The sequence below is a fragment of the Phyllobates terribilis genome, unplaced genomic scaffold (assembly GCF_046119375.1).
Source record: "Phyllobates terribilis strain yellow unplaced genomic scaffold, ASM4611937v1 Scaffold_186__1_contigs__length_3700242, whole genome shotgun sequence".
NCBI classification, from domain to species: domain Eukaryota; kingdom Metazoa; phylum Chordata; class Amphibia; order Anura; family Dendrobatidae; genus Phyllobates; species Phyllobates terribilis.
In genome coordinates this window covers 841,523-854,538 of record NW_027362946.1, presented here as the reverse complement: position 1 = coordinate 854,538, position 13,016 = coordinate 841,523, and the positions used below count along the sequence as shown (strand labels likewise).

Sequence of the window (13,016 nt, the reverse complement as noted above, 5' to 3'; positions counted from 1 at the left end):
CTATGATCCTTTGCCAGGATATTATACTTTGCACCAGATCAGATGTGGGTGGATTTCCTTGTAAATCTTCTACTATGTAATCAATTTTGATTTGCATAATTTTTTCCCCTCTATATGTTCATTGTTATAGGTTTATAGTTTCTCCATATTGGTTATTGTGCATATTATTTTATATTATATTTTTACGTGTGTCAGATCGATAAGAACAATATTTCTATTCACAATTTAGACATTGATATGCTTTTTCTCTGTTTATTGGACATTGTTATTGCGATGCTCTATACTGAATCTAGCATCCATCTCATGTATACATGTTCCTGTCCCTCTATAATCAGTATATCCTCCCACCTTCCGTTGCTATAGTTGATGGCATTTGAGATGTTCTGACCCGGTGATCTCACACCTGTACACTTAATCCCGGTGTTGTGTTCCTATATGGGATAATCCCTGGCAGCTAACACCGGAGGTCTTCACACAAATGTCCTGCAATAAACAGTTTATATACAGAGGGGGATACGGATATGCATGAATAAGAGGATGAGGTCTAATTCTATCTTATTTTTCACCATCATGGTGTTTTGCATTTCTGGCTTGTTGTGTGACGCTTGTAATAATCACCTTGTCTGTATTTGATCTCGTTGCCTTCAATGTGAACTGTGGCTGGGATTTTCTTCACACCTTTTGCAAGTCTAATTGATTTCTCATTTTGTATTATGTGACTCCATTGTGCTTGTATATATATATATATGACTTCATTGTCCTTTTCTCATCTGCTATGACTAAGGGCGCAACCCTAGCGCCAGAAACGTGTAAGAATTTTAAATTTTTTGTTTTTTTTTAAATGATCCAATATATTTTTCTCATATTTTACCTGTTGGAGTGCCGATTTTCTCCTTTTCGTTTTCTTCATATGGCTGTGCTCACCAGCCGGACCGGCACCCTTCAGTGGACTATCTTCACCCTGTTTGGATTCAGCGTTGCAGCTCCCTAACCCTCCCTCCTGTTTCTTTACAATATTTTAACACGTATCCTAGGCCTCGATGTTCCCCATACAAACTTGCTCTTAGAATTGTTGAGACGGGAGAAATCTGAGGAACGCAAACCGGAACGGTCTGAAATATATAAAGAAGATCTGGTAAAATGTCCATTTTGATCACACTAATACAACCAAACCAGGACAAGGGTTTCAAGTTATAATTCATTAAATTTTTAACCATTTGTTCAAGGACGGGGGATATAATTTAAACAATACAGATCATCCAAGTTCCCCAGAATTTGTATACCCAGGTACTTAATTGTGTCTTTTTGCCACTTAAAGGGAAAGTTAGAAATGAGTTATTGTGTCAGTTCAGCGTTAAAAGTTATGTTATGGCTTCTGTTTTAGAGTAGTTGACTTTAAAATTCCTTACATGGCCGAGTTATTCAAATTCCTTTATTATAGAGGGAAATGAGATCATTGGGTTTGAAACATAGAGCAACAGGTCGTCTGCATGTAGAGCTAGTTTATAGTGATGTGAGTCTATAGTAACTCCACTAATATCTGGATTTGTGTGTAATGCTACCACTAAATGTTCCATCACCAATGTGTATAGGAGAGGTGATAAGGGACACCCTTGTCTCGTCCCCTTTTTAATAGAAAATGTGTCATATAGAAGGCCGTTTACCCTATCGCTTTAGGATCAGTGTAGAAGGATAGAATTTTAGATAACAAGAAAGAGTCCAACCTAATTTGTGGTAGGGTGCTCTTCAAGAAAGTCCAATTCACTGTGTCAAACGCTTTTTTAGCGTAGGCAGAAACAAGGCACATTGGGATCCCCTGTTTTTTTGCATGTGAAATTAATGTTTTATTTTTATTATCACGAGCTTCTCTGTCCTTAATGAAGCCAACCTGATCGTTGCTGACAATTGAGGGTAGATTGTGGGAGAGCCGTGTTGTAATTACTTTAGAGAATATTTTGACGTCTACATTATTTAATGATATTGGATGAATATTAGGGCAGGTATTTGGTCCTTTTCCAGGCTTTGATAAAACCGTTATTTGAGCCTTAAGTGATTGGGGGGCAAAAGGGGGAGTCTTCTGAGATATTATCGAACACTTTGGCTAAAAATGGTAATAACAGAGGTGCAAACATCTTATAAAATCTATTATTGAATCCATCTGGCCCAGGGCTCTTCCCGATAGGGAATGATTTAATGGCTTCTCCTATCTCTTGTTCAGTGAAAGCTTGGTCTAGTATCTCCTCCTCAGGGGTCTGTAAGGAAGGAACGGCAGTGTCCATAATATATTTGTCATTTTTAGTTTCAAGAATATTAGGTGGTATGTCGTGGTATTGTCCATGAATATTATATAGCGAACTATAAAAGCAACTAAATGCTTTAGCTAGGTCAGTGGGGTTATGAATTTGTTGTCCGGGGGCCCCTTTTATTTTGGATACGTATGTCCTTTACACGTGTGGATGTAACCTCCTTGCCAATGAGCGACCACATTTATTTGTGAATTCGTACGAGTATCTTCACATGTGATCTTGGCATTTTGTATACGTTTGATCTAGTAAAGACCTTCGCTCCTTTCTTTTTTTTCAATCAGATCATTTTTATTTAACAAAACAAAGAATTACCAACATTTGTTTTTTTTAAATAAACTTTGTGACAAAAAAAAATAAAGAGAAAAACCAGTAAACAATACGACAACCGGTTTACAATGATATAAATCCCAATATCGCTCTATAGTACAATGGTTTGGAACAGTAATTTGCACATAAATATCTGAATACTTCATGACTGCTTATTTTTTTCCCTATTGAGACATCAAAAGAAAAAGAATATATCTAAGAAGGGGCAATTGTGTGGACTGAGACAATTATTATTTGCTGACACCTTGGGTATAAGGATATAAATTCCTGGTTTACTATAAGGAAATGGACAAACGATCCAGTATAGTATTTCTGTGAAGGTTCTTTGAAGCAATACCTGGTGTATTTAACCATTGTTCCCATATTTGTATGGATTTCTTGAGAGCGTTCCTTTAATATAAGCTCCACTTTCCAAGCATAGAGTGTTATTTTTCCTGGATTTTAGTTCTGTTATCGTTTGGGGAGAATTGTCTATCCAATGTAGTGCCAACAACTTTCTGGCTTGGAATAATATTCCTGAGCTAGCTATTGCCATATGGGAGTCTGGATCTACGTCCTCTCCCAGGAGTCCTAGAATACAGATTTTAGGTTCCAACTGAAGTTGTATCCCAAATACAGATAGTACAAGAGCGATCACCCCCTTCCAGGGGGGTGAGGTGGCCACACATATCAGGATTGGGGGATGAGGGGAACCAAGCATACCAGGATTGGGGGATGAGGGGTACCATGCATACCAGGATTGGGGGATGAGGGGTACCATGAATACCAGGATGAGGAATGGGGTGCCATGCATACCAGGATGAGGGGTACCACACATACCAGGATTGGGGGGGTGAGGGGTGCCATACATACCAGTATAGGGATGAGGAGTGCCATGCATACAAGGATTAGTGGGTGAGGGGACCATGCATACCAGTATTGGGGGGTGTGGGGTGCCATGCATATCAGAATAGGGATGAGGGGTACCATACATACCGGATAGGGACCAAGGGTACCCTACATACCAGGATAGGAATGCGGGGTACCATGTAGACCAGGATAGGAATGCGGGGTACCATGAATACCAGGATAGGGATGAGGGGTACCATACATACCAGGATAGGAATGCGGGGTACCATGCATACCAGGATGAAGGGTACCATGCATACTAGAATAAGGATGAGGGGTACCATGCATACCAGTATAGGGATGAGGGGTGCCATGCATACCAGTATAGGGATGAGGGGTGCCATGCATACCAGGATAGGGGATGGGGTGCCATGCATACCAGGATAGGGATGAGGGCGCCATATATACCATGATTGGGGATGAGGCGTGCCATGCATATCAGGATGAGGGATTGGGTGCCATGCATACCAAGTTTCTGGGATGAGGAGGCCATACATACCAGAATTGGGATGAGAGGTGCCATGTATACCAGGATGAGGGATGAGGTGTCATGCATACCAGGATAGGGATGAGGGGTACCATGCATACCAGGATAGGGATGAGGGGTACCATACATACGAGGATAGGAATGCGGGGTACCATTCATACCAGGATGAGGGGTACCATGCATAGCAGAATAGGAATGAGGGGTACCATGCATACCAGAATAGGGATGAGTGGTGCCATACGTACCAGGATAGGGGATGGGGTGCCATGCATACCAGGATAGGGATGAGGGAGCCATATATACCAGGATTGGGGATGAGGCGTGCATTGCATACCAGAATGAGGGATTGGGTGCCATGCATACCAGGTTTCTGGGATGAGGAGGCCATACATGCCAGATTTGGAATGAGGGGTGCCATGCATATCAGGATTGGGGATGAGGGGTGCCATACATACCAGGATTGGGGATGAGGGGTGCCATGCATATCAGGATTGGGGATGAGGGGTGCCATGCATACCAGGATTGGGGATGAGGGGTGCCATGCATACCAGGATAGGATGGTGGGGACAGGATGGGGGCAGCAGAAATACCAGGAGGGGGGCAGCACATACCAGCATGGGAGACCATATACCAATAAAAATGCTCGCCACCCGGGCGTAGAATGGGTTCAATAGCTAGTTACAATATACAGGAGCATGATCTGACCAAACAGCAGTTCCTACCTGAGATGTAGGTTGCCATGTAGGCAAGTGACAGCTAATTAAGAAAAGGACTATATGGCTATGCATAATATGTAAAGGAGAATAATAGGTATAATCCTTTACGTCTGGATGTAGTATCTTCCATACATCGACCGGTTGAGACCAAAGCACAATTAGCAAAGCTTTTGTTTGTGTTTTAGATTGGTGACTCCAGCTCAGGGACGTGTCTAAAGAAGGATCCAAGACAAAATTAAAGTCACCTCCAGTGATAAGGTCCTCCGCAAAATATTTTAGTTTGTTTAAGTAATGACGACTTGTCTTAATTTGGTCACTTACAGGCTGGAGCTGTCTGGCATCATGAGGGTTAAGACTGCTTCTTTTTCCATGCTGAGGTGAGGCAGTAATAGCTCCGGAGCAGGAAGATAAGACCTTCCATAAGAAACTCTGCATACCAGACATGCTGACAGAGGTGGAGGACCTCAGATTAACCTCTGATCTCTTCTTTCTTTCCCATATCGAAAGTCATGTTTGAGGCTGTAAATTGCTTATAATTCCGCCAAGAACACGGTCTGAAGAGAGTACTCTCAGTGTGTGCATTCTCTTGGTGATATATCCAGGCCATGTCCTCTCTGTTGATGTACAATACGTCTGAAGGTGGCGTTGATTGGCAGCAGGATTGTGTGATGTAACAGCCTTACAGAAACGCAAGTTGTGACACCAATGGAACGGCGCCAGAACAGGAAGTGCGTATGAGTGTTTTTATTTTAACAAGGCCAAACATGAGGAATGAGAAGGAGTTGTCCTAGTAGCGGACAACCCCTTTATGAAGATACAATATTCGGTTAAAAATGAAAAAGGCTTCTCCCCTGTATGACTTCTCTGAAGCTTGTTAAGAGTTGATTTCCGTGTAAAACTTTTCCCATATTAAGAACATGAAAATGGCTTCTCGTCTGTGTGAGTTCTCTGGTGACTAAGAAGTGATGATTTCTTCACAAAACATTTCCCACATTCTGAACAGCAAAAAGGCTTCTCCCCTGTGTGACTTCTCTGGTGATTAACCAAATCTGATTTCCGGCTAAAACATTTCCTACATTCTGAACAGCAAAAAGGCTTCTCCCCTGTGTGACTTCTCTGGTGATTAACCAAACTTGATTTCCGGCTAAAACATTTCCCACATTCTGAACAGGAAAAAGGCTTCTCCCCTGTGTGAGTTCTCTGGTGCTCAACCAATTCCGTTTTCCGGGTAAAACATTTTCCACATTCTGAACAGGAATAAGGCTTCTCCCCTGTGTGAATTCTTTTGTGCGTAACAAAACCTGATTTCCAGCTAAAATATTTTCCACATTCTGAACAGAAAAAAGGCTTCTCCCCTGTGTGAGTTCTCTGGTGCTCAACCAATTCTGTTTTCCGGCTAAAACATTTTCCACATTCTGAACAGGAAAAAGGCTTCTCCCCTGTGTGAGTTCTCTGGTGCTTAACCAAATCTGATTTCCAGCTACAACATTTTCCACATTCTGAACAGGAAAAAGGTTTCTCCCCTGTGTGAGTTCTCTGGTGCTTAAACAAATCTGATTTATCTTTAAAACATTTCCCACATTCTGAACAGCAAAAAGGCTTCTCCCCTGTGTGAGTTCTCTGGTGATTAACCAAATCTGATTTCTGGTTAAAACATTTCTCACATTCTGAACAGGAAAAAGGCTTCTCCCCTGTGTGAGTTCTCTTGTGCTTAACCAAACACGATTTCCGGCTAAAACACTTTCCACATTCTGAACAGGAAAAAGGCTTCTCCGCTGTGTGAGTTCTCTGATGTCTGATTAAACTTGATTTCTCTGTAAAACATTTTCCACTTTCTGAACATGAAAATGGCTTCTTTGTTTTAGGATCAATTTCTTTTTTATTGCTTATTTTGTGACTTTGATTTTCCTTAGTAGTCGATAATGAATCAGAAGACAGGACCTGTTTCAAATGATCAGATGACAGATCTTTGCTGTGAAGGGATGATTGTAAATCTGGAGAAATGTCATTCACTTCAATTGTATCTTGTGTGATCTCAAGATCATCTGATTTAAAAATTGAAGATGTCAGCTGTCCCTCTGATCTCCTGGTACAGTCATCTGCCAAGAATAAAACCAATTATTATTTATGAATAACATATCCTTAAAATTTATATTGTTGAATATTTCTACTTAAACTCTACGTAAAAATGTACTTTATGTAAAAGTATCATTATTTACCAAGAAAACATATCACAGAAAAATCAGCCTTACCAACACCAAATCAGATAACAAATGCATTAGCATTTTAGTGTTGGTTGTGTGTACTGGGGTGTCTGTCCATGTGGGGTGCACTTATATAGTGCTGGGCAGCCTTCCTACCCAGTATGGACATCATCAGTATCCTAAGCCAGACACTGTGCATCAAACCTACCTGTGTGACTGGCGTCCTATGCAAGCTTCATCTGTGTGCATCTTTAATACTAGGCAACCACCCGCTCCATGAATTGGTACGATTATTGGTGTTAGTAAGGCTGTATCTTTTTCTGTGATTTTTTTTAATTTTGCCCTATGTTAGCCGTCATTATTCACTAAGACAATAACAGTTCACAGTCTAATAGAAAACCTCATCGCATGAACCAGTAGAGCATGGTGTTCATTCTGCCTCCCAAATATGGAATAAAAAGCCACAAAACAATGTTATGTAGGCAAAACTAATATCAATAAAAACTTCTACTCATCTCACAAAAAACAAGTCCCCACTCAGGTCCATCACCTGTCAATGGAAAACCAGAGGTTTCCACATTATTAGTGGCTCAAAGGCTTTTGAAAAGCAACATGGCTTCCATAAACCAATCCAGCAATATCCACTCCCCCAAAGTCAGATCTCCCCCTCACTTCTGAGCCTTGCAGTGTGCCCAAACCACATTTAGCATCCATGTATTTGGCAATACTATAGTGAGAAGAACCCACTTAATTGATGTTGTGTGTCTCCTTTAGCACAATATGGGCACTATGTGTTGGGTAATGAAATTATATATTTGTAATTTTCACTCTCCAACATCCACTGCGTGCTAATTTCCGGAAAGTGCCTGTGGAGTCAAAATAGTCACTACTCCTATAGATTAATTCACTGAGGGTTATAATTTCCAAAATGGAGTCACTATGGGGATTTCTACTGCTCTGGTTTTCTGCCATTTTGTCATATTAGGGCTTCTGTAAATGGTGTGTCCCATCTCCTCTGGGATCTGCTCCTGTGACGTCTGCTTCTGTCACCAGGAGCCGCCTTATTCATCCTGCAGGTGGCGCTGGTGATGGAGGAGACATCAGAACCAGAAGCTCTGGTCGGCGCAGGCTCTGTCCAGCCTCTAAGATTAGGGTGCCTGGGACCTGTAGCACCATCCAGTCTGGCAGTATGGGTGTGTGTGCTGTCCAGCTGGAGTAATCTGCTCCTTACTTCAGCCATTTAGAAAGCACTACACCCTACTAAAGCTGGAAGCATATTGCTGGAAGCTGCCAGATACAGACAGCCTTGTTCTCCTCGGGTTCAGTCCTCTGTGCTCAGCTCCCGGCTTGTGTATTTGATTCCTGTTGTGACCTCGGCCCGTTTACTGACTACTCTTGTGTGATTTTGTATTTTCTCTGACCTCCATGTTCTGACCCGGCTATCTGACTATTCTTCTTGCCATCTCACACCACAGAACATTAGGTAACACTGTGGCCCAAGCTTAGGGGGGTCTCTGTCTAAGTCCAAATCCATGTAGAGGGGGTAAAAGGATGATGAGCAAGGCAAACCCTGGGATCTGGAAAATGGAGTAGATAGCGCTAAGCCTGTTTGTGGTAGCCATCTTTTGAGCTGTCAGGTGACAACGAACAGTGTCCCCAATACATTGTGTCTGCACACCATCCCAGCAAAATCTGCATTCAAATAGCTAAATGGCGCTCCTTCCCTTCTTAACCTGCCATGTGCCCAGACAGTAGTGTACAATTGCATACAAGGTATTGTCAGATTCAAGAGAAGTTGGAAAATTATTTGTAAGGTCCATTTGTTTCCTATTATCCTTTGTGAAGAATACCAAAGTTACACACGTCAGATTTGAAAAATGTCAGAGATAGGTGCTGGGAAAGGAAGTTGTTTCTGCGCTCTCTGGAGTCACGACAAAGCATTATTATGGATAAAAATGTAGGTTAATTGTCTACACGTTTCAGAGACCACCGACTCCTTCCTCAGGACAAACCGTACATAACCTCTTTAACGGGTTTAGTGGTTTAATAACATAGCGGGTTTGGGGGAGCAGATGAAGCTCTCCATTTTTCAGCTCTTTGTGGTTGTTTTTTTCTTTCCATTTTTGGAGCATCCTTCAGTTAAGGGTAAAAAAAAAAGCAAAAGCATTTAGTCAACGCCCAGAATATAAATACCCCGATACCACAAACCATTCAGCAGTTTTGCAGACATTGTGTAAAATCAAAGTAAAATTCCCGGCAATCTTTCAATTTGTGTTTAAAAAAAAAAAAAATTGAAAAAATATCTTCACAAAACTCAGTTTTGCTTCTCTCCATGGAAATCTTTAGCAAAAGGCGAAAGATTTTTACATTCTGAAGAGAAGCCAGAGTATTTTTCCATAGATTTGAAAAATGGGCCCAGATAGGAACACAAAATTGGCTGCAGGAAGGGGTTAAATCAGAGTATTTTGGGCACTAACTACTAAAGTAAAAACTGTGAGTATAGACAATAACACATCTACTGAAATGATCAAACTCAACAGTCTTCATCAGAGAAAAATGAGTAAGTAGTGGTGAAACCTCTCTGGGGTAATTAGAGTATGGGGCTCGGTGGCTCTTGGCAATCTAAACTATCGTAAGGGCCAATATTTTCTGTCAGAGGAGTTTCAAGAAGAAATATTAGACGTTCAAAGAGAACTTTTTATAATAGTGCAGAGCTGAGGTGTCTTAAATTTAGCTTAGAGATATATCATGGCACAGGTGTAATGTTTTGGTTTTTTTTGTTTAGTTTATCACAATCTGGTTTGAAGTTAGTCGGTTTTAAAAGAAACTGAAAAGTCAGGATAAAGGGAAACTCTTGTTATTGTACAGAAATTCACACTTGGCCCTCACTGCACATTTAATGTTGTAGATCATAAATGTGAAGTTTGGCCAGAAAGACTGGACCTGGTCTTGTAGGAACCATATGAGGACATTCAGCAGCACAGAATGGAGAGAAGGTAGATTCATCCAATAAGATATCAGGGATCTAGGAAGCCAACAGCATCATTACCCTCCGCTTTCTCTTACAGGCCCATCATAATATTATTCTTCAAGTGATTTTCTGGCTTTGTGGTTTACAGATCTGGGCAGGTAACGTCTCCTAATCACAGGGAGTAGGTGGATCCTCCAGGTTGTAAGTTCTATGGAAAAGGGTTTCAATGCCCAAAATCATTTGAACAGTTTTGGGTGGAAGAGAATGTTGTGGTCTAGAGGCAAAATGGTGATCACACGATTGTGATACGGCCGGACTACACAACCGATAAAGCAGCCACAGCCGGTGACTGAGAAGAATCTGTAACTTCTCAGCAATTAGTGGTTACTACTCACCTGGGTAGTCATATGTAGGAATCTCCTCTTTACACCACTCATCACCCCTCACATATGTCTCTGTAGTATTAATATGGGTCAGATCTTCACCCTGAAACAAATATTGTAAAAGTCACAAACAGATGCAGAAGTCCCATCTATGATCAGCTCTAATCCTGCCATCTTCACCGTTCTCATTACACAAAAGGAAAACACATAATACTGGTGGATAAAACAAGACTGAGCACAAGACCTTCACAGCCATCTACACATCATAGGGGAGATCTCATGACACCTTCTCTCCATCTACCTGATGATCCTGAGGAACACTGGGATCTTCTTGTTTATAGTCCTGTGGAAGAAGAGGATGGGGACATCTCTCTGGTGTTGTCCTCTTACTGGATAGATCTGGAAGAAACACATACAGGGACTGAATTTATTCTTTACATACAGATAATTATAGCCGTGTGTATTTAGTCCTGTCCATTACCTGGTGATGTGAGGGGCTGGGGAACCTCCATCATGACGTCTTTGTACAAATCTTTGTGTCCTTCTAAATACTCCCACTCCTCCATGGAGAAATAGACAGTAACATCCTCACATCTTATAGGAACCTGACACATACAATGATACCGTCATCCCCCCGATCCTTTCATAGCGTTACTGTGTAATGTCCCAGCATTCCCAGCACGGTCACCTCTCCAGTCAGCAGCTCAATCATCTTGTAGGGGAGTTCTACGATCTTCCGGTCATTGATGTCATCATGTATGAAGGGGTGAGATGGAGGCCCTGTGATTGGGCTCAGGGGTCTTTCCCATCCCTCAGACACATGGACCTGACAGCGCTCACTAGAGGTCTTCACTAATATGTAATCCTGGTTATGGAAAGACATATAAATAAATCTCACTACAGACATTTCCAGAGTCCTCACCTCTCCAGTTCTGTTCATCTGTTATTCCCATAGATAAGAATGATGTAATGGGACGTCATCAGAATCTCTCACCTCTCCAGTAAGACGGAAGAGGATCTTTAGGGTGAGGTGTAATATCCCCTCCGCCATCTTGTCTCTGTCCAAATCCATCTTTGATGGGTCCATTAGGAAAATTCTCTTAAATAGAAGATCTTCACTGAGAGGATCTGATATTGTAGGGACCTGAATGAGAAGATGATGAGCAGATGTAACATCATAAAAATCCTGTGTAATAATACAATTACTGGAGATAATAAGGGAAACATATGAGATTTATTATTTTACAGTATTTAGTTTTCTTCTTTACATATACTAATAAAACCTATATATTTTAGGACACAGATAACACGCAGTTTCTTCCTTGGAGTCTGTAGCTGAACACATTTCTCAAAGACTCATCTGCCATAAAGCTAATTCTCCTCTCATTTACAGACACTGCAATCGGCATTAGCAATACTGCAGGAGATATTCATTACACGTGACATGAGAAATAACTACTTCATGAGGAGGACATCTTCATCTTCTACTACGGCTCTTGAAACATATTTAGCCAGAGTTCTTCACTGACTACATCTCCACCAGCCGTCTATATGAATGTTTCCCGTCTTCCCCGGACTGTAATCTTCTATCACATTAGATCTCATGTTTGAACAGAAAAAAGGCTTCTCCCCTATGTGAATTCTCTTGTGCTTAACCAAACCTGATTTCCGGCTAAAACATTTTCCACATTCTGAACAGGAAAAAGGCTTCTCCCCTGTGTGATTTCTCTGATGTTTGATTAAACTTGATTTCTCTGTAAAACATTTTCCCCATTCTGAACAAGTAAATGGCTTCTCCTCTGTGTGACTGCTCTGGTGATTAACAAGATTTGATTACTGGTTAAAAAACTTCCCACACTTGGAACAAAAAAATCTATTTTCTGCTGTGTGAATGTTTTCATGTTTAAGGCTATGTGCCCACGATGCAGAAATGCTGCATATTTTTTACGCTTCTCCCTGGCAGGAAAAACGCATGCATTTTTTACATGCGTTTTTCCCGCCAGGTAGAAGCGTTTGTCAAGCGTCTTTGCATGCATTTCTGCATGCGGGTTATCAAGCGCTTTTCCGAGCGATTTTAGCATCACTTGGAAAAGTGCTTGACAACTTGTTCACACTATATAAATCCATGCAACCAGCATGGATTTATAGTAGTGTGACCAAGTTAGTTAAAAAAAAAAGAATAAGAATGTTAAAAAATAAAAAAAATAAGTTTATACTCACCTTCCGATGTCCTCCCGGTGTTATCTCCGTTGCGTCCGGTGTGTTGGGCAGCTCGCTCTGTTGTGAAGGACCTGCGGTGATGTCATTGAGCCATGTGATGGGTCACATGACTCTGACGTCATGGCAGGTCCTTCACAACAGCGCGAGCATTGCAAGAGACGGGACGGAGCAGACAAAACACCGGGAGGACATCGGAAGGTGAGTATAAACTTCATTTTTTATTTTAAATTCTTTCTTTTACAGTTTCTATGGTACCCAGGTCTGGATGAGAGTCTCCTCTTCTCCAGACTTGGGTACCATCCGCACATAGAAACGCATAATATCCGTGTGTACAAATGTACTGACACGGATATTATGCGTTTCAATGCAAGTCAATGGCGGCGATTACGCTGCGTGTCCGCAAAATGAATGGACATGCTGCGGATTTTTGAGCGCAGCATCAACGCTGCGGAAAAATCCGCAGCATGGGCATTGACATTGCGGCTTGTCATTGGGGACCCTGGGGGGCGGATTA

General features: G+C 41.5%; 1 protein-coding gene and 1 non-coding gene across 2 annotated transcripts; both read right to left on the bottom strand.

The window, feature by feature from the left end:
- Nucleotides 1-5,346: 5,346 nt before the first annotated feature.
- Nucleotides 5,347-11,509, bottom strand: LOC141212796 (uncharacterized). Its single transcript, XM_073665099.1, has 6 exons — nt 11,277-11,509; nt 10,971-11,147; nt 10,764-10,887; nt 10,584-10,681; nt 10,295-10,385; nt 5,347-6,823 (listed from the first exon to the last, which is right to left on the bottom strand). Exons 1-6 carry the CDS (start codon nt 11,367-11,369, stop codon nt 5,634-5,636), a joined length of 1,773 nt encoding a protein of 590 aa, XP_073521200.1. The 5' UTR covers nt 11,370-11,509; the 3' UTR covers nt 5,347-5,633.
- Nucleotides 9,200-9,318, bottom strand: LOC141212826 (U5 spliceosomal RNA). The gene has a single exon (XR_012282416.1). It is a non-coding gene; the product is annotated as a U5 spliceosomal RNA (small nuclear RNA).
- Nucleotides 11,510-13,016: the final 1,507 nt, after the last annotated feature.

Bases quoted from the DNA above. Each gene is read 5' to 3' on its own strand.
- LOC141212796 (XM_073665099.1), bottom strand. From the start codon at position 11,369: ATGGACCCATCAAAGATGGATTTGGACAGAGACAAGATGGCGGAGGGG. The intron at 10,888-10,970 runs GTGACCGTGCTG...TGTATGTGTCAG, and splicing joins TTGAGCTGCTGACTGGAGAG to GTTCCTATAAGATGTGAGGA. The intron at 10,386-10,583 runs GTAGATGGAGAG...TATTTGTTTCAG, and splicing joins GTGTTCCTCAGGATCATCAG to GGTGAAGATCTGACCCATAT.